Source organism: Panulirus ornatus, chromosome 2 (genome assembly GCF_036320965.1).
Source record: "Panulirus ornatus isolate Po-2019 chromosome 2, ASM3632096v1, whole genome shotgun sequence".
NCBI lineage: Eukaryota > Metazoa > Arthropoda > Malacostraca > Decapoda > Palinuridae > Panulirus > Panulirus ornatus.
The window spans coordinates 43012927-43035719 of NC_092225.1; the positions used below are offsets into that span (position 1 = coordinate 43012927).

General features: G+C 42.0%; 1 protein-coding gene across 1 annotated transcript; it reads left to right on the plus strand.

Moving 5' to 3' along the window:
- Window positions 1–12553: 12553 nt before the first annotated feature.
- LOC139752156 (ribosomal RNA-processing protein 7 homolog A-like) lies at window positions 12554–13117 on the plus strand. The gene has a single exon (XM_071668093.1). The coding sequence runs from the start codon at window positions 12554–12556 to the stop codon at window positions 13115–13117; it is 564 nt and encodes a 187-aa protein (XP_071524194.1).
- The last annotated feature ends 9676 nt before the right edge of the window (window positions 13118–22793 follow it).

Sequence of the window (22793 nt, forward strand, 5' to 3'; positions counted from 1 at the left end):
CTACACCCAGCCAGCCGCTACTCTGCACACGTCTTCACCTCGCTACACCCAGCCAGCCGCTACTCTGCACACGTCTTCACCTCGCTACACCCAGCCAGCCGCTACTCTGCACACGTCTTCACCTCGCTACACCCAGCCAGCCGCTACTCTGCACACGTCTTCACCTCGCTACACCCAGCCAGCCGCTACTCTGCACACGTCTTCACCTCGCTACACCCAGCCAGCCGCTACTCTGCACACGTCTTCACCTCGCTACACCCAGCCAGCCGCTACTCTGCACACGTCTTCACCTCGCTACACCCAGCCAGCCGCTACTCTGCACACGTCTTCACCTCGCTACACCCAGCCAGCCGCTACTCTGCACACGTCTTCACCTCGCTACACCCAGCCAGCCGCTACTCTGCACACGTCTTCACCTCGCTACACCCAGCCAGCCGCTACTCTGCACACGTCTTCACCTCGCTACACCCAGCCAGCCGCTACTCTGCACACGTCTTCACCTCGCTACACCCAGCCAGCCGCTACTCTGCACACGTCTTCACCTCGCTACACCCAGCCAGCCGCTACTCTGCACACGTCTTCACCTCGCTACACCCAGCCAGCCGCTACTCTGCACACGTCTTCACCTCGCTACACCCAGCCAGCCGCTACTCTGCACACGTCTCCACCTCGCTACACCCAGCCAGCCGCTACTCTGCACACGTCTTCACCTCGCTACACCCAGCCAGCCGCTACTCTGCACACGTCTTCACCTCGCTACACCCAGCCAGCCGCTACTCTGCACACGTCTCCACCTCGCTACACCCAGCCAGCCGCTACTCTGCACACGTCTTCACCTCGCTACACCCAGCCAGCCGCTACTCTGCACACGTCTTCACCTCGCTACACCCAGCCAGCCGCTACTCTGCACACGTCTTCACCTCGCTACACCCAGCCAGCCGCTACTCTGCACACGTCTTCACCTCGCTACACCCAGCCAGCCGCTACTCTGCACACGTCTTCACCTCGCTACACCCAGCCAGCCGCTACTCTGCACACGTCTTCACCTCGCTACACCCAGCCAGCCGCTACTCTGCACACGTCTTCACCTCGCTACACCCAGCCAGCCGCTACTCTGCACACGTCTTCACCTCGCTACACCCAGCCAGCCGCTACTCTGCACACGTCTTCACCTCGCTACACCCAGCCAGCCGCTACTCTGCACACGTCTTCACCTCGCTACACCCAGCCAGCCGCTACTCTGCACACGTCTTCACCTCGCTACACCCAGCCAGCCGCTACTCTGCACACGTCTTCACCTCGCTACACCCAGCCAGCCGCTACTCTGCACACGTCTTCACCTCGCTACACCCAGCCAGCCGCTACTCTGCACACGTCTTCACCTCGCTACACCCAGCCAGCCGCTACTCTGCACACGTCTTCACCTCGCTACACCCAGCCAGCCGCTACTCTGCACACGTCTTCACCTCGCTACACCCAGCCAGCCGCTACTCTGCACACGTCTTCACCTCGCTACACCCAGCCAGCCGCTACTCTGCACACGTCTTCACCTCGCTACACCCAGCCAGCCGCTACTCTGCACACGTCTTCACCTCGCTACACCCAGCCAGCCGCTACTCTGCACACGTCTTCACCTCGCTACACCCAGCCAGCCGCTACTCTGCACACGTCTTCACCTCGCTACACCCAGCCAGCCGCTACTCTGCACACGTCTTCACCTCGCTACACCCAGCCAGCCGCTACTCTGCACACGTCTTCACCTCGCTACACCCAGCCAGCCGCTACTCTGCACACGTCTTCACCTCGCTACACCCAGCCAGCCGCTACTCTGCACACGTCTTCACCTCGCTACACCCAGCCAGCCGCTACTCTGCACACGTCTTCACCTCGCTACACCCAGCCAGCCGCTACTCTGCACAGTCTTCACCTCGCTACACCCAGCCAGCCGCTACTCTGCACACGTCTTCACCTCGCTACACCCAGCCAGCCGCTACTCTGCACACGTCTTCACCTCGCTACACCCAGCCAGCCGCTACTCTGCACACGTCTTCACCTCGCTACACCCAGCCAGCCGCTACTCTGCACACGTCTTCACCTCGCTACACCCAGCCAGCCGCTACTCTGCACACGTCTTCACCTCGCTACACCCAGCCAGCCGCTACTCTGCACACGTCTTCACCTCGCTACACCCAGCCAGCCGCTACTCTGCACACGTCTTCACCTCGCTACACCCAGCCAGCCGCTACTCTGCACACGTCTTCACCTCGCTACACCCAGCCAGCCGCTACTCTGCACACGTCTTCACCTCGCTACACCCAGCCAGCCGCTACTCTGCACACGTCTTCACCTCGCTACACCCAGCCAGCCGCTACTCTGCACACGTCTTCACCTCGCTACACCCAGCCAGCCGCTACTCTGCACACGTCTTCACCTCGCTACACCCAGCCAGCCGCTACTCTGCACACGTCTTCACCTCGCTACACCCAGCCAGCCGCTACTCTGCACACGTCTTCACCTCGCTACACCCAGCCAGCCGCTACTCTGCACACGTCTTCACCTCGCTACACCCAGCCAGCCGCTACTCTGCACACGTCTTCACCTCGCTACACCCAGCCAGCCGCTACTCTGCACACGTCTTCACCTCGCTACACCCAGCCAGCCGCTACTCTGCACACGTCTCACCTCGCTACACCCAGCCAGCCGCTACTCTGCACACGTCTTCACCTCGCTACACCCAGCCAGCCGCTACTCTGCACACGTCTTCACCTCGCTACACCCAGCCAGCCGCTACTCTGCACACGTCTTCACCTCGCTACACCCAGCCAGCCGCTACTCTGCACACGTCTTCACCTCGCTACACCCAGCCAGCCGCTACTCTGCACACGTCTTCACCTCGCTACACCCAGCCAGCCGCTACTCTGCACACGTCTTCACCTCGCTACACCCAGCCAGCCGCTACTCTGCACACGTCTTCACCTCGCTACACCCAGCCAGCCGCTACTCTGCACACGTCTTCACCTCGCTACACCCAGCCAGCCGCTACTCTGCACACGTCTTCACCTCGCTACACCCAGCCAGCCGCTACTCTGCACACGTCTTCACCTCGCTACACCCAGCCAGCCGCTACTCTGCACACGTCTTCACCTCGCTACACCCAGCCAGCCGCTACTCTGCACACGTCTTCACCTCGCTACACCCAGCCAGCCGCTACTCTGCACACGTCTTCACCTCGCTACACCCAGCCAGCCGCTACTCTGCACACGTCTTCACCTCGCTACACCCAGCCAGCCGCTACTCTGCACACGTCTTCACCTCGCTACACCCAGCCAGCCGCTACTCTGCACACGTCTTCACCTCGCTACACCCAGCCAGCCGCTACTCTGCACACGTCTTCACCTCGCTACACCCAGCCAGCCGCTACTCTGCACACGTCTTCACCTCGCTACACCCAGCCAGCCGCTACTCTGCACACGTCTCCACCTCGCTACACCCAGCCAGCCGCTACTCTGCACACGTCTCCACCTCGCTACACCCAGCCAGTCGCTACTCTGCACACGTCTCCACCTCGCTACACCCAGCCAGCCGCTACTCTGCACACGTCTCCATCTCGCTACGCTACACCCAAGATGTCTTCTTGACCGAATCTCCCATTCAGATAAGAACTGTGTCAAAATGGTTCACTCTGTGAGGTATGCTCCTTTTGTGTGTTACAAGTTCCTAGTCTATAAATATAGACATATATATACTTTTGGGTAATATGATTATTCATCTTCGTAGTTTAGCAAATTAACCTAAGTTTTCAGTTATTCTTGCATATATTCTTTCTTATGTTTTCATATATTGGTACTATTGTTTTTAGTGATGATTACTTTCATATACAGAGTCTTGTATTGCTATGTTATACTGTTATGCCAGCCTTTTTATTGCCTTTATTTCATTACAATATTTTCAAATGATATTCATGTTATAGATTTTCGATTAGGTTGATAGTGTAAATTGTATTTTAAAAATTTTTTCTGGGGGGTCATTATTTACACACTTTAAGTAAGATTATATTACATGTCCGAAGAAATTCTATGCGGTAATCGTAAAGGTTCATATTTACTGAGGAATTTACGTAGAATCCTTTATCATAAACGTCACACAAAGTTGTTTTGACAGATTCTGGTGACACAGATGACCCACAGAAACCTTCTCACACGTTACCACATCCACACACACCTCTCCCTCCACATCATAAAAACTCGGGACAATCAATTCCTTCAAAAAAAAACTGTTTTTACACTAAAACAAACTAGGGAACTACACGAGTTATTTGAAGGTAAACAGTCAAATTTTGATCGGTGGATCAGAAATGTGGAGGACAGTGTTGAACATAATGGTGAGTCAGGAGACAGAGCGCTTATATCGGCTGCTAAAAATCTTATTGATTTCAACAAACCTAACAGTTACGCTGGGGTTGTCTATGACTCAGATGACATTCGAAGCTACATCTTGTGAGGAATTAAAACGTTGTCTAAATTAGATTGTGAGGATTCATTCTCAAATAGTTTACTACACGTCCTTTTACGTGCTCTTAACACAACACACATGGATGATACGTCAGTCCCTGATTACTGGAGTACCTTGCATGGAAGAATAGGATTAGTTAAGGAGGCTTATGAATCTTCACCCTGGATATCGGCCATGATGAAGCCTGAAACTCATGTGCAAACACTCGTGCGATTATTACACGTAACCTTCATTCTCAAGGACCTGACCTCCAGACATAAGTCGGTGGTTACTTAATGAGGACATCGACCCATCATGGTCATAACGAAAGTGTTAAATTATACTCAAAAGTAAGGCGGTTATTCCAACACCAAGACACTGGGGAGGGTGTCAGCTTCCTAAAGTGTGAGGAAACATTCTTGTGATCAACACAATCATTTATCTCACCGTCAAATAAAGCGATGCAGTGATGACAAACACTCACATAAGGTGACGTGTTTCCGGTGTCACCAAACAGGACATAAAGCGAATGTGTGTACTTACACATCGGACTCTTTCTCACGCCTCGACCAGAACAACAAACGCAGTCAACGACCCATGGCATCACAACCTCGGTCGTCACAATGCTGCAGACCGTGTCATAATTTCCTGCAGTCAGACACCAAGCTGACCTTCACCCGCTCACGCCCCACAACACCAGACATGTGTTCATATCATAAGAACGCTAGACACACATCAGAGGAATGCTGAGCATTAGCTAGACAGATGTCATCTAACACAGGTTCATCATGTCATTATCAACAATGACAATGTCTCTCTCATGACAAGACTCCGTCACATAAGGAACTCTTAAGACATTTTCGTTCTTCGTCATTTTCACACATTACAAGTTTCGATTTAGTGGGTTCTTTCCAGAATAAGCCAATCACAATCTTTCTAGACAGTGGCGCGGAAGCAGATGTCGTCCATTATGATTTCGTTCAACCATTAATGCGCACTCAACTTGTTAAATACTAAGACTTTTACCCACCCCTTCAAAGTATCTCAAATGAAAATCTCGACGTAAGGGGCACTATTAAAATGAACATTCGCATTGGCGACTCGATCATTACCATAACCCCTTACATTGTTCGAGGTGTAACTTTTCCTGCTAACTTGTTACTAGGACGCCATTCTATGGCACAACATAAGATCTGTCCTATTTATCATGAAAATGTTGTTTGTGTTGATAATACGTTCCTGCCGTTGTCAGAGAAGAGTTCTCACTCAGTCAGGGTCATTAATACATCTGCTCCAACGTCCTGCTTCACGGTAGACAATACGCATCATTTTCACTTTTCTGCTCATCATTGCCCTGGTAAACTGAAAACAAATATGACTCTGCATAGTAACACATTAACGAAGGTTCTTCTCTCACTCTCTCGAACATGGATGACTGATCATGGACTGAGACATAGTCAGGGTGATCTCGTACTAAGAGTAGATGCTGAACCTTCATCACTAACTGTCAAAGGGCTATCGATGGATGCCTCTATTCATGAGACCGCAGATGGAGAGGTTACCATACACATTGCCAATACGGGACCCACTCCTGTCCGTCTCTGTAGAGGGACCAAGCTTGTGGAATTCTCCGTTTTGAAGTCCGGAATTCAAGACGAGGAGTTAGATGAGTTTAACATCCGTCTAGTCTCACATTCCATTAACCCACCACCACCTACTCCTCCTACCCCTGACTCAGCAGTGCACGGCTCGAGTCAGCTCCCCACCATCACCCCCGACATGATACCCAAGGTAGGATTAACCAAGCATGTTGACCAGTTAACAGACTTACTTAACCAGTATAGGTCTACTATTGCCTTATCGGGAGAACCACTCGGTAGAACTCATTTGGATGTTCACGCTATTAACTTAGAGAAAAACACACGTCCCATTTACGTCCCAGCCTATCGCTTGCCACACACACGCGCACAGAGACATAGCAAACAAACTTGTTCAGGACATGTTAAAAGATTAGGTTATAGAGGAATCACGATCAACATGGAATTACCCACTTCTGATCGTTCCGAAAAAGGACGGAACTTTTAGACCAGTCATAGATTTTAGAAAACTTTTAGACCAGTCATAGATTTTAGAAAACTTTTAGACCAGTCATAGATTTTAGAAAACTTTTAGACCAGTCATAGATTTTAGAAAACTTTTAGACCAGTCATAGATTTTAGAAAACTTTTAGACCAGTCATAGATTTTAGAAAACTTTTAGACCAGTCATAGATTTTAGAAAACTTTTAGACCAGTCATAGATTTTAGAAAACTTTTAGACCAGTCATAGATTTTAGAAAACTTTTAGACCAGTCATAGATTTTAGAAAACTTTTAGACCAGTCATAGATTTTAGAAAACTTTTAGACCAGTCATAGATTTTAGAAAACTTTTAGACCAGTCATAGATTTTAGAAAACTTTTAGACCAGTCATAGATTTTAGAAAACTTTTAGACCAGTCATAGATTTTAGAAAACTTTTAGACCAGTACCAGTCATAGATTTTAGAAAACTTTTAGACCAGTCATAGATTTTAGAAAACTTTTAGACCAGTCATAGATTTTAGAAAACTTTTAGACCAGTCATAGATTTTAGAAAACTTTTAGACCAGTCATAGATTTTAGAAAACTTTTAGACCAGTCTTAGATTTTAGAAAACTTTTAGACCAGTCATAGATTTTAGAAAACTTTTGGACCAGTCATAGATTTTAGAAAACTTTTAGACCAGTCTTAGATTTTAGAAAACTTTTAGACCAGTCATAGATTTTAGAAAACTTTTAGACCAGTCATAGATTTTAGAAAACTTTTAGACCAGTCATAGATTTTAGAAAACTTTTAGACCAGTCATAGATTTTAGAAAACTTTTAGACCAGTCATAGATTTTAGAAAACTTTTAGACCAGTCATAGATTTTAGAAAACTTTTAGACCAGTCATAGATTTTAGAAAACTTTTAGACCAGTCATAGATTTTAGAAAAATGAACAAGGTCACTTTGAAAGATGGTTTCCCATTACCAGTGGTATCAGAGCTTCTTCATAGCCTCGGTAACAATAAGGTATTTTCAACTTTGGATTTACTAAGCGGATTTTGGCAGATTCCCTTGTCAGAGGAAAGCCGCCCCCTGACTGCGTTCAGTACGCCAGATGGTCATTGGCAGTTCATATGCATCATGCCCTTCGGTCTTCATTCCTCACCAATCACCTTCTCAAGGTTAATGACTAACATTTTTCGTCACATGTTGGGCAAAGACGTATTGGTCTAATTGATGATATAATTGTCATGTCTCCAGATATTGCTTCTCATTTCAAAAGTCTTGAGAGAGTATTTCTACGATTTAAGGATGCAAACCTAAGAGTCAAGTTATCCAAATGTTCCTTTCTAGAGACAAGAATTAATTACTTAAGTCACACCGCTGATGAAAACGGTAGTCAACCTAATGCAGATAAAGTAAAAACAATTGTAGAATGGCCAGTCCCTTCCACAACAGACAAGGTCAAATCCTTCCATGGTTTAGCAGGATATTATCGAAGATTTATCGCTAATTTCGCGAAGATCGCAAACCCACTCACTTCACTTCTGAAACAGGGAGTTACATTCCAGTGGTCTACAGCGCAAGACAATGCGTTTAACTTACTCAAGCGACACTTGTTAGAAGCACCTATCCTTCGATTTCCCAACTTTGAGAAACCCTTCATTTTGCACACAGATGCTTGTAAACAGGGTCTTGGAGCTGTACTTATGCAGGAGTCAAATAAGGGTAGACTTTTTCCCATAGCCTATGCGAGCCGCTCATGTTCAAAGACGGAATCGAAGTACTCAGTAACTGAATTAGAAGGCCTTGCAGTTGTTTGGGCACTCAAACATTTTAAGGAATACATATATGGTTACCCTATTACAGTTTATACAGATCACAGAACACTGTTAGGTATTTTTCAACGACAAGATCCTACAGGAAAGTTTCAGATGTGGTTTTTAACTATACAAACATTTGACCCAGATTTTCGTTTTGTTTCGGATTCATCCAATGTAGTTGCGGATGCGCTTTCCCGCAGAGTGGGTACAGTCACTGTAGGCATAATAGCCTCGTAGATTTTGATATAGAGAGGTTGAGACAGCATCAACGAGATGACCCAGTCTGGGGTCCTGTCATAAAATTCCTAGAGAGTATAAGATCTTCCTTGGATGTTAAAACAATTGTTCCAGTCAGAGAATTGTATTTAGCACAGTGAGGGAGTCTTGTGCAGGGACGCGAATTAGGAGTACCTGCCCGTGTTGTTAAACAAACAATAATTCCAACAACATTAGTACAGGATTTCTTAAAGTTAGCACATGATTCACCGCAGGCCGCACACCCAGGCGCAGATAGATGCTATAAGCAAACTCGTTTGAGGTATTTTTGGCCAAGAATGCAGAAATACATTGCAGATCATATTTTGAGATGCCAAACATGTACCACACACAAGGGAAGTCCCACTACCCCGCAGACTGTGTTGAAATATCCTTTACCTTCATACCCATGGGTAAGAGTTCATATGGACATATTAGGAGGTTTCCCTAGGTCCATGGCAGGCTACAGATACATTTTAGTAATTACTGATGCCTTCACGAGATATTGTGAATTAGTCCCAGTTCAAAACAAAGACGCAGCCACGGTCTCTAAGGCGTTCAAAAAACATATCTTAAACAGACGTAATGTGCCGAAGATTTTAGTCACAGATAATGGAGAGGAATTCAATAACTCGTTATTAGACGAACTCTGTAAATTGTATAACATAAGTAAATGTAATATAATGGCACATCACCCAGCCTCGAATGGTCTGGCGGAAAGATTGAACAGTAAGATCCTCCAGTGTCTTCGCACCAACATTAATTTTGATCATGATGAATGAGATGAGTACCTGTCTGATGTCCAATGTTCAAACTCTGCATATCATAAGTCAATTTGAGACATACCCTTCCACGCCTTACACGGTTATGATAAAGTGTTGCCGTATGACATAATAGCGCCCCTTCCTTCATGTCCAGCGGTCCAGAAATCAGTTGTAGCGGAAAAATATCGCTCGACTCAATTGATCCATCAAAGGATCAAGGAAAATCTAGGTGAAGCCACTGCAAACCTTCACGAACCAGGCTAATAAAACCGCGAAACCATCAAAGTTAAGATCTTAAAACATCATTCTAAATATTTGAATGACATGATGTTAACTGTTAATAACTTGACACAACAGGGAGAACTACTGTCAAAGTCTGTTAATACCATATATGCTATAGTGGCTATTTCCACATATGTTGATAGTTTATATATCCAAATAACTTATTATGCACATTATTTCACGGACTTATTGGAAGATGCTAATAATCTGGTAAACCAAGTTGTCACACCATCATTTCTTCCCTTCTCGGAACTCACACGTATTATTAAACAAGCGATGACGAAATTCGGTTGCACCCCAGCTCTCCCTCTGCATCACGTGGCCAGTTATTACTCCTTACTAACGGTTGCCGTGATCCTCGAAGCGGTCATTATCCACATACCATTCACTGACTCCAATACTTGCAGCTTGTGAACGTAATACCATTCCCTTTTAATTATACAAAAGAGTTGCAAAAGACTATCGTCCTTGCTGATAACATCAACTTTCTCTTATATAATATTAATTCCTCATTGATTGCACATCTCTCCTTGCATGATTTAGCATTTTGTCATAAACCATTGCTTGATAACTTGATTTGCCCCCCCAATACCTTGGTTTTTCATAATTTACAAACAAACTCATGTGAGTACCAAATACTTTTGGGGCGTCAACAAAATGTTCTTCATTCCTGTTCCTTTAAGGAAATTGTTGTTAATGAACCTTGAATTGAAAGTATGGACAAATATCACGTACTGTTTTTTCCCAGACCCACAAAATGTTCTTATTCATTGCCCATCCAATCATCCCAAATCTTATTTGTTTCTGGGACACATTCAGCTAGGACATCAATGTATTCTTATCAGTTCCTGTTTCAAATTGTTCAGCACTCACGATAATTTTTTGGGACCAATTGATAGATCTATCCCAAGTAAAGAACGAATCCCCCAAACATAAACTTATCAATCATTGATGAAGTAAAGATCCAACACCTTCCATCTATGGTTCATGACGATTTAGATTCTGCAATAGATGTTTTGGCTTTTGTACCTTTTAAGTACACTTCTCATATTTCTGGATTTTCAATTATTTCGTTGCCTATTGCACTCATATTATCATTCATAGTATTCATCTTATATTGTCATCTACGACATAGGGTGTCTAATATAGAATTCCCTACAGCCACATTGGATGTTCAAAAGGTAGTTGAAGCAGCACTTCCTTATTCAAGGACAAATGCAACTCTAGAATAATATGTATTCAAAAAGTTGTTTGATCTTTTTTTATTTCATTTGCATACTGATTTTGTTTACACCATACATAATATCCATATATATATATATATATATATATATATATATATATATATATATATATATATATATATATATATATATATATATATATATATATATATATGTATATATATATATTTATATATATATGTATATATATATATATATATATATATATATATATATATATATATATATATATATATATATATATATATATATATATATATATATATATATATATATATATATATGTTGGAAAGGATCACAATTTTGCGCGTGATCAAGATATTCCTGTGAGTCCACGGGGAAAATGAAACACGAAAAGTTCCAAAGTGCACTTCCGTGTAATAATCACATCATCAGGGGAGACACAAGAGAGAAATATAACAGTCAGTTGATAGACATCGAAGAGACGAAGCTAGGACGCCATTTGGTAAACATGTGATTGTCCAATATATATATATATATATATATTGGAAAGAGGGGCAAGTATGAAGTCTGTTGGGGATGAGAGAGCTTGGGAAGTGAGTCAGTTGTTGTTCGCTGATGATACAGCGCTGGTGGCTGATTCATGTGAGAAACTGCAGAAGCTGGTGACTGAGTTTGGTAAAGTGTGTGGAAGAAGAAAGTTGAGAGTAAATGTGAATAAGAGCAAGGTTATTAGGTACAGTAGGGGTGAGGGTCAAGTCAATTGGGAGGTGAGTTTGAATGGAGAAAAACTGGAGGAAGTGAAGTGTTTTAGATATCTGGGAGTGGATCTGTCATTGGATGGAACCATGGAAGCGGAAGTGGATCATAGGGTGGGGGAGGGGGCGAAAATTTTGGGAGCCTTGAAAAATGTGTGGAAGTCGAGAACATTATCTCGGAAAGCAAAAATGGGTATGTTTGAGGGAATAGTGGTTCCAACAATGTTGTATGGTTGCGAGGCGTGGGCTATGGATAGAGATGTGCGCAGGAGGATGGATGTGCTGGAAATGAGATGTTTGAGGACAATGTGTGGTGTGAGGTGGTTTGATCGAGTAAGTAACGTAAGGGTAAGAGAGATGTGTGGAAATAAAAAGAGCGTGGTTGAGAGAGCAGAAGAGGGTGTTTTGAAATGGTTTGGGCACATGGAGAGAATGAGTGAGGAGAGATTGACCAAGAGGATATATGTGTCGGAGGTGGAGGGAACGAGGAGAAGAGGGAGACCAAATTGGAGGTGGAAAGATGGAGTGAAAAAGATTTTGTGTGATCGGGGCCTGAACATGCAGGAGGGTGAAAGGAGGGCAAGAAATAGAGTGAATTGGAGTCATGTGGTATACAGGGGTTGACGTGCTGTCAGTGGATTGAAGCAAGGCATGTGAAGCGTGTGGGGTAAACCATGGAAAGCTGTGTAGGTATGTATATTTGCGTGTGTGGACGTGTGTATGTACATGTGTATGGGGGGGGGGGGTTGGGCCATTTCTTTCGTCTGTTTCCTTGCGCTACCTCGCAAACGCGGGAGACAGCGACAAAGTATAAAAAAAAAGAAAAAAAAAAAAAAAATATATATATATATATATATATATATATATATATATATATATATATATATATATATATATATATATAAATAAACATGCCTAGCGATACAGTAAGCAGCGTGCATGGGTTCCAAGTTGTGGGACTCATATTCAGTGAGAAGAGTAAAGGGGTTCACCAGCTGCTATGGAAGAAACACTCAGGACGGTTATATAATAAAAGCAAACCACCTGACCGCACGTTGTTTATTGTGAATGTACCACCATACTGCACGAAGGATGCATTCCAAAGGCTATTTGCAGAATTTGGGAAGGTAGAGAATGTGTATTTCCATAAAAAGCCATCATCAAGTCCACCCGAACAAGAAAAATACCCACACTTTTCCAGCATGGTTCCTGTTTTTGGCTTCAAAGTGGCATATGTTGTATTTAAACATTCCTCTGCCATTAAGAAAGCTATGTCTGTACCACCATCAACAGTCCTAGTGTTATCCACAAAGGAACATCCAGTTTTAACAGGAATGCAGAAATGGCAGCAGGAATATAATAAAGAACTTGTGAGCAGAACAGCCCTGAGTGGTGAAATTAAGTCCTTGATGTCAGAGTATTACAACAAGTGTAGGTTTGCGGCAGGGGTGTGTGATGTCTCCATGGTTGTTTAATTTGTTTATGGATGGGGTTGTTAGAGAGGTGAATGCACGAGTTTTGTAAAGAGGGGCAAGTATGCAATCTGTTATGGATGAGAGAGCTTGGGAAGTGAGTCAGTTGTTGTTCGCTGATGATACAGCGCTGGTGGCTGATTAATGTGAGAAACTTTAGAAGCTGGTGACACTAGTTTGGTAGAGTGTGTGAAAGAAGAAAGTTGAGAGTAAATGTGAATAAGAGCAAGGTTATTAGGTACAGTAGAGTTGAGGGTCAAGTCAATTGGGAGGTAAGTTTGAATGGAGAATAATTGAAGGAAGTAAAGTGTTTTAGATATCTGGGGGTGGATCTGGCAGCAGATGGAACCATGGAAGCGGAAGTGAATCATAGGGTGGGGGAGGGGGCAAAAATTCTGAGAGCCTTGAAGAATATTTGGAAGTCAAGAACACTATCTCGGAAAGCAAAAATGGGTATGTTTGAAGGAATAGTGGTTCCAACAATGTTGTATGGTTGCGAGGCGTGGGCTATGGATAGAGTTATGCACAGGAGGATGGATGTGCTGGAAATGAGATGTTTGAGGACAATATGTGGTGTGAGGTGGTTTGATCGAGTAAGTAATGTAAGGGTAGGAGAGATGTGTGGAAATAAAAAGAGTGTGGTTGAGAGAGCAGAAAAGGGTGTTTTGAAATGGTTGGGTCACATGGAGAGAATGAGTGAGGAAAGGTTGACCAAGAGGATACATATGTCAGAGGTGGAGGGAACGAGGAGAAGTGGGAGACCAAATTGGAGGAGGAAAGATGGAGCGAAAAAGATTTTGAGTGATTGGGGCCTGAACATGCAGGAGGTTGAAAACCTTGCAAGGAATAGAGTGAATTGGAATGATGTGGTATTCCGGGGTCGACGTGCTGTCAATGGATTGAACCAGGGCATGTTTGGGGCAAACCATAGAAAGTTCTGTGGGGCGTGGATGTGGAAAGGGAGCTGTGGTTTCGGTGCATTATTACATGACAGCTAGAGACCAAGTGCGAACGAATGTGGCCTTTGTTGTCTTTTCCTAGCGCTACCTCGCACACATGAGGCGGGAGGGGGTTGTTCATCTATATGTGGTGAGGTGGCAATGGGAGTAAATAAAGGCAGACAGTATGAATTATGCACATGTGTATATATGTATATGTCTGTGTGTGTATATATATGTATACATTGAGATGTATAGGTATGTATATTTGCGTGTGTGGACGTGTATGTATATACATGTGTATGTAAGTGGGTTGGGCCATTCTTTCGTCTGTTTCCTTGCGCTACTTCGCTAACGCGGGAGACAGCGTCAAAGCAAAATAAATAAATCAATATATTTCTTCTTTCTTTCAAACTATTCGCCATTTCCCGCATTAGCGAGGTAGCGTTAAGAACAGAGGACTGGGCCTTTGAGGGAATACCCTCACCTGGCGCAATTCTCTGTTCCCTCTTTTGGAAAATTAAAAAAAAAAACGAGAGGGGAGGATTTCCAGCCCCCCGCTCCCTCCCCTTTTAGTCGCCTTCTACGACACGCAGGGAATACGTGGGAAGTATTCTTTCTCCCCTATATATATATACATATATATATATATATATATATATATATATATATATATATATATATATATATACATATATATATATATATACATATATATATATATATATATATATATATATATATATATATATATATATATATATATATATATATATATATATATATATATATATATATATATATTTTTTTTTTTTTTTTTTTTTTTCAAACTATTTGCAATTTCCCGCATTAGCAATGTAGCGTTAAGAACAGAGGACTGGGCCTCTGAGGGAATATACTCACCTGGCCCCCTTCTCTGTTCCCTCTTTTGGAAAATTAAAAAAAAAAAAAAAGAGGGGAGGATTTCCAGCCCCCAGCTCCCTCCCCTTTTAGTCGCCTTCTACGACAGGCAGGGAATACGTGGGAAGTATTCTTTCTCCCCTATCCCCAGGGATATATATATTTCTTTTTTTTTTTTTTTTTTTGCCGCTGTCTCCCGCGTTTGCGAGGTAGCGCAAGGAAACAGACGAAAGAAATGGCCCAACCCACCCCCATACACATGTATATACATACGTCCACATACGCAAATATACATACCTACACAGCTTTCCATGGTTTACCCCAGACGCTTCACATGCCTTGATTCAATCCACCGACAGCACGTCAACCCTGGTATACCACATCGCTCCAATTCACTCTATTCCTTGCCCTCCTTTCACCCTGATGCATGTTCAGGCCCCGATCACACAAAATCTTTTTCACTCCATCTTTTCACCTCCAATTTGGTCTCCCTCTTCTCCTCGTTCCCTCCACCTCCGACACATATATCCTCTTGGTCAATCTTTCCTCACTCATTTTCTCCATGTGCCCAAACCATTTCAAAACACCCTCTTCTGCTCTCTCAACCACGCTCTTTTTATTTCCCCACATCTCTCTTACCCTTACGTTACTTACTCGATCAAACCACCTCACTCCACACATTGTCCTCAAACATCTCATTTCCAGCACATCCATCCTCCTGCGCACAACTCTATCCATAGCCCACGCCTCGCAACCATACAACATTGTTGGAACCACTATTCCTTCAAACATACCCATTTTTGCTTTCCGAGATAATGTTCTCGACTTCCACACATTCTTCAAGGCTATATATATATATATATATATATATATATATATATATATATATATATATATATATATATATATATACATATATTTTTTTTTATATTTTTATTATACTTTGTCGCTGTCTCCCGCGTTTGCGAGGAAGCGCAAGGAAACAGACGAAAATATATATATATATATATATATATATATATATATATATATATATATATATATATATATATATATCTTTTGATACTCTAACAATTGTAAAGTGTGTTATCTATTTCATCAAGCATGTTAGTTGTTATAGGAATAACTCTTGTAAATACCTACAATTTGCTTATTTCCGTATTCTTATATTCAGCATTATTCCATGTATAACCATTACTTATCATGGCTCGCAGGGGCTTGAGCAAGATTGTGGCTAGGCAAAATTTAAGACTCATGCACACTGCCATTAATTTTTCATTAGCTATTTGTTATTATCATTTTACTGTGAGGTACATAGAGTTAGATGCATGTTCCAATGGGCTCACTGTTCCCACGGGCTACTGTTAATCAGGATGTTTGAACACGTAAGAGTTGATATGTTACTTGAAGACGTTGTTGAGTGGGTGTTGACCGACTCATATAATCCCTGTCAGTGTGACCCGAGGCGACACACCGGCCAGCATCGTCACACTGTTCACTATAGTGTGTCGTAGTGTGTCATAAGACAATAGCCCAGAGTACTACAGATGTATGTACATGCTTTTTGTAATGAATCTACAAAGGCCGCCTGATCTTCATTGAATACCACAGACGAAGAAGACCAGATTTCCTTCCTATCAACTCAACCTTACAGGTAGATCAGAAAGGATATCTAGTGGTGGGATGAAGAAATTAGATTGTTAATGAAAGAGAAGAGAGAGGCATTTGAATGAATTTTGCTGGGAAATATTGCAAATGTCTGGGAGATTTAAAAAGGAAAGAGGCAGAAAGTCAAGACGAAGATGCAAGAGGTGAAAAAGAGGGCAAATGAGAGTCGGGGTGTGAGAGTATCTTTTAATTTTGTGAGAATATAAAGATGTTTTGGAAGGAGGTAATTAAAGTGCGTAAGACAAAAGAACAAATGGGAACATCGTTGAAAGGGGCAAACGGGGAAGTCATAACAAATAGTGGTGAAGTGAGGAGATGGAGTGAGTATTTTGAGGGTTTGTTGAATGTGTTTGATGATAGAGTGGCAGATATAGGGTGCTTTGGTCGAGGTGGTATGCGAAGTGAGAGGGTAAGGAAGAATGGTTTTATAAACAGAGAAGAGGTAGTGAAAGCTTTGCGGAAGATGAAAGCCGGCAAGGCGGCGGGTTTCGATGGTACTGAAGAGGAATTTATCAAAAAAGCGGGTGACTGCACTGTTGACTAGTTGATGAGAACATTCAATATATGTATGGTTCATGGTGAATAGGCTGAGGATTGGTGGAATGCATGCAGAGTTTCATTGCATAAAGGCAAAAGTGAGTGCTCAAATTACAGAGGTATAATTTTTTTGAGCATTCCTGGGAAATTATATGGTAGGGTACTGATTTAGAGGGTGAAGTCATATACAGAGCATCAGATTGGGGAAGAGAAGTGCGGTTTCAGAAGTGGTATAGTATGCGTGGATCAGGTGTTTGCTTTGAAGAATGTATGTGAGAAAAACTTAGAAAAACAGATGGATTTGTCTGTAGCATTCAAGGATCTGGCGAAGGCATATGATAGATTTGATAGAGATGCTCTGTGGAAGGTATTAAGAGTATATAGTGTTGGAAGTACGTTGCTAGAAGCAGTGGAAAGTTTTTATCGAGAATGTAAATTATATGTACGAGTACGAAGAGAGTTAAGTGATTGGTTCCCAGTAAATGTTGGTTTGTGGCAGGGATGCGTGAGGTCCCCATGTTTGTTTAATTTGTTTATGGATGAGGTTGTTGAGGAGGTGACTACAAAAATTTTGGAGAAGGGTAAGTGTGCAATCTCTTCTGGATTAGAGGGCTTGAGAAGTGAGTCAGTTGTTGTTCGCTGATGATACAGCGCTGGTTGCTGATTTGGGTGAGAAACTGCAGAAGCTGGTGATTGAGTTTGGTAAAGTGTGTGAAAGAAGAAAGATAAGAGTAAATGTGAATAAGAGCAAGAATATTAGGTACAGTAGGGTTTAGGGCCAAGTCAATTGGGAGGTAAGTTTGAATGGAGAAAAACTAGAGGAAGTGAAATGTTTTAGATATCTGGGAGTGGATTTGGTAGCGAATGAAACCATGGAAGTGGAATTGAGTCACAGGGTGGGGGAGGGGGCGAAAGTTCTATGAGCGTTGAAAATTGTGTGGAAGGCGAGAACGTTATCTTGGAAAGCAATATTGAGTATGTTTGAAGGAACAGTGGTTCCAACAATGTTACATGGTTGCGAGGCGTGGGCTATAGATAGAGTTGTGTGGAGGAGGGTGGATGTGCTGGAATGAGATGTTTGAGGACAATATGTGGTGTGAGGTGTTTTGATCGAGCAAGTAATGAAAGGGTAACAAAGATGTGTGGTAATAAAAAATGAGTGTGGTTGAGAGAGTAGAAGAGGGCTGTTTTGAAATGCTTGGTCACATAGAGAGAATGAGTGAGGAAAGGTTGACAAAGAGGATTTATGTGTCAGAGATGGAGGGAACGAGAAGAAGTGGGAGACCAAATTGGAGGTGGAAAGATGGAGTGAAAAAATTTTGAGCGATCGGGGCCTGAACATGCAGGAGGGTGAAACGCGTGCAAGGAATAGAGTGAATTGGAACGATGTAGTATACCGGGGTCGACGTGCTGTCAATGGATTGAACCAGGATATGTGAGGAGTCTGGGGTTAACCCTGAAAAGTTTTATGGGGCCTGGATGTGGAAAGGGACCTGTGGTTTCTGTGCTTTATACATGACAGCTAGAGACTGAGTGTGAACGAATGTGGCCTTTGTTTTCTTTTCCAAGCGCCACCTCGCGCGCATGCGGTGGGAAGGGGTTGTCATTTCATGTGTGGCGGGTTGGCGACGGTAATAGATAAAGGAAGCAAGTATGAATTATGTACAAGGAGATTGCTTTCGTTTATTGCTTTCGTTGGCATTAGAAAGATTTAGCCAATATCTTTTGGTTTGCTGGTTTTGATGTATATATCCCTGTTTGATGGAAAACGGACCCTTAATCAGCATGTATTGATGTTAACGTTTTAACACAGACTTTCAACATTCACATCGAAGATATGGAAGCACTCGGTGCTGGAGGGATGGCAATAAGGAACGTTGTATCCTAAAGTGTGTTTGGTTTACATGGAGACCGTGGCAGCCACATAGGGGAATGATGGGAGGTGGGAATCTTGGGGTGTGAGACATCTCTCCCTCGTCATATCTTAGTATCATTCTGCTCCTGATGAAACTATGTCTATTCACATTTCCTTCTGCTTTCCACCGTCGTATCCATCTGTACACAGTGGTCATACTGGCACCAGTTCTGAGTGAAATGTCTGGGACAGACTCGCCGTTCATCCACATCATTACGAACCTTGCTCGGTCGGTGAAGGAGGTGGGCATATAAGCACGTCGCTCTTTCATAACGTTGTGCTGTGGGGAATGAAAGAGGAATAATATTCAGACACATTTGGGGAAAAATCACGTCACATTTTCTTTTTCTTTTGAAGAGTAGATATGATAGCAATCTCATGTACAACCTCTGCAGGTACTACTGAAAACAGCATTCTGAGATTGCAGTTCCTGTAAAGAGATTGTTCTGAGGTGTACAGAATTTGTAGCATTTTCTTATCTGCCAGAATATCGAGCATAGGATGATTCATGTAATCCCGAATTGATAACAGAGATCAAACGTACGTCTAGCTGTAGAAGTATATAAGTGTGTCATAATCCAGAGAATCTATGTCTGTATCATAGTAAAATGACTTGTAATATCCCACCAAATACATGCTACCCATAGATCGTTGACAGTTAAGTGAAGACGTGCAAGAAGCACTCATAAGCCACTCATTGAGCTCAGTAATGTCTTTGAATCATGATTCCTTCATTTACATCTGAATTCACTAATCGTCATTTTGCCTAAAGCCCAATATAGCCCTAACAAGATAGGTAGATTACGATCTGCTGTGAACATTGATTTCACAGAATGAAACAATAGACAGTTGATGATCATTAAGCGTAGCAAAGCGAGCGTATCATGGAAATAGACTCGTTTCTTCTTTCAGCTCTTTTATCATTTCAAAAACTTATGTCAGGTTGTTTCATTTTTTATCGTTTCATTCTGCTGACTTTGATCATCTTTGCTTTCCATCTCCCTCTCTCTTTACATATACGCAGTAAAATATCATATATGGCTTCATGTTATGCCTAAACACTTCATTCTTTCACCTGTATTACCCTCTCAAGTACATCTGTTCTGGCACTTAAGAATGAGTATATTATTCTTAGGTGTTAGTTACACGCAAAAGAATGGCTTCAGGCAATAACCAATTCATTTTGATCATTTTCCTCTTCCTACTACTCAACACTTTACATTTAACAGATTGCAGAGAATACCTTACTCATCAGTTTGTATTGCCTGACTCTTCTCTCTTGCTTGTGGTGAAGCCCCAGGTGAGAAGTTACATTCAGCCAGGTTGTATTGCCGGAGTAACAGTCTCCTCGAAGATCGTCTCAATGCAAAGGAATCCATCATTCTCTTGCTACCTCTTGTAGCGCAAATTTAAGCTGCAGGAAGCACTGGAGATGGGATCCCGGGGCTGTACTTGCATGAATTCTGCCGCCATCTGTATAAATTCCAAATATTTTGTTCCCTTTCGAGACTAGATATTTACTGTTTGGTATCATTCACATCTTTCTAACAGGTCAATGATTTATTAAAGAATATTTTATTATCATATTGCTGTTATTAGTATTACTGTTATCATTATCACTGTTACTATTATCATTATCATTATTGTTATTATTATCATCAATGTTATTATTATTATTATTATCATTATCATTATTATTGTTATTATTATTATTATTATTATCATTATTATAATCATTATTATTTCTATTATTATTATCAATATTATTATTATTATTATTATTATTATTATTATTATTATTATTATTATTATTATTATTATTATTATTATTATTATTATCATTATTATTATTATTATCATTATTATCATTATAATAATAATAATAATTATTATTATTATTATTATTATTATTATTATTATTATTATTATTATTATTATTATTATCATTATTATTATTATTATTATTATTATTATTATTATTATTATTATTATTATTATTATTATTATTATTTTCATTATTGTCATTATTATTATTGTTATTATTATTATCATTATTTTATCAATGGGGATAGGGGAGAAAGAATATTTCCCACGTATTCCCTGCGTGTCGTAGAAGGCGACTGAAAGGGAAGGGAGCGGGGGGCTGGAAATCCTCCCCACTCTTTTTTAATTTTCCAAAAGAAGGAACAGAGAAGGGGGCCAAGTGAGGATATTCCCTCAAAGGCTCAGTCCTCTCTTCTTAACGCTACCTCGCTGACGCGGGAAATGGCAAGTAGTATGAACAAACAAACATTATTATTATCATTATTATTATTATTATTATTATTATTATTATTATTATTATTATTATTATTATCATTATTATCATTATTATTAACATTATCATTATTATTATTATTATCATTATTATTATTATTATTATTATTATGATGTCTCCATGGTTGTTTAATTTGTTTATGGATGGGGTTGTTAGGGAGGTGAATGCAAGAGTTTTGGAAAGAGGGGCAAGTATGAAGTCAGTTGTGGATGAGAGACCTTGGGAAGTGAGTCAGTTGTTGTTCGCTGATGATACAGCGCTGGTGGCTGATTCATGTGAGAAACTGCAGAAGCTGGTGACTGAGTTTGGTTAAGTGTGTGAAAGAAGAAAGTTACGGGTAAATGTGAATAAGAGCAAGGTTATTAGGTACAGTAGGGTTGAGGGTCAAGTTAACTGGGAGGTAAGTTTGAATAGAGAGAAACTGGAGAAAGTAAAGTGTTTTAGATATCTGGGAGTGGATCTGGCAGCGGATGGAACCATGGAAGCGGATGTAAATCATAGGGTGGGGGAGGGGGTGAAAATCCTGGGAGCCTTGAAGAATGTGTGGAAGTCGAGAACATTATCTCGGAAAGCAAAAATGGGTATGTTTGAAGGAATAGTGGTTCCAACAATGTTGTATGGTTGCGAGGCGTGGGCTATGGATAGAGTGGTGCGCAGGAGGATGGATGTGCTGGAAATGAGATGTTTGAGGACTATGTGTGGTGTGAGGTGGTTTGATCGAGTAAGTAACGTAAGGGTAAGAGAGATGTGTGGAAATAAAAAGAGCGTGGTTGAGAGAGCAGAAGAGGGTGTTTTGAAATGGTTTGGGCACATGGAGAGAATGAGTGAGGAAAGATTGACCAAGAGAATATATGTGTCGGAGGTGGAGGGAACGAGGAGAAGAGGGAGACCAAATTGAAGGTGGAAAGATGGAGTGAAGAAGATTTTGTGTGATCGGGGTCTGAACATGCAGGAGGGTGAAAGGAGGGCAAGGAATAGAGTGAATTGGAGCGATGTGGTATACCGGGGTTGACGTGCTGTCGGTGGATTGAATCAGAGCATGTGAAGCGTCTGGGGTAAACCATGGAAAGCTGTGTAGGTATGTATATTTGCGTGTGTGGACGTATGTATATACATGTGTATGGGGGTGGGTTGGGCCATTTCTTTCGTCTGTTTCCTTGCGCTACCTCACAAACGCGGGAGACAGCGACAAAGCAAAAAAAAAAAAAAAAAAATTATTATCATTATCATTATTATTATTATTTTGTTATTATCATTATCATTATTATCATTATTATTATTATTTTCATTATTGTTATTATCATTATCATTATTATTATTATTTTCATTATTATCATTATTATTATTATTATTATTATTATTACTAATATTATCATTATTATTATTACTATTATCATTATTATT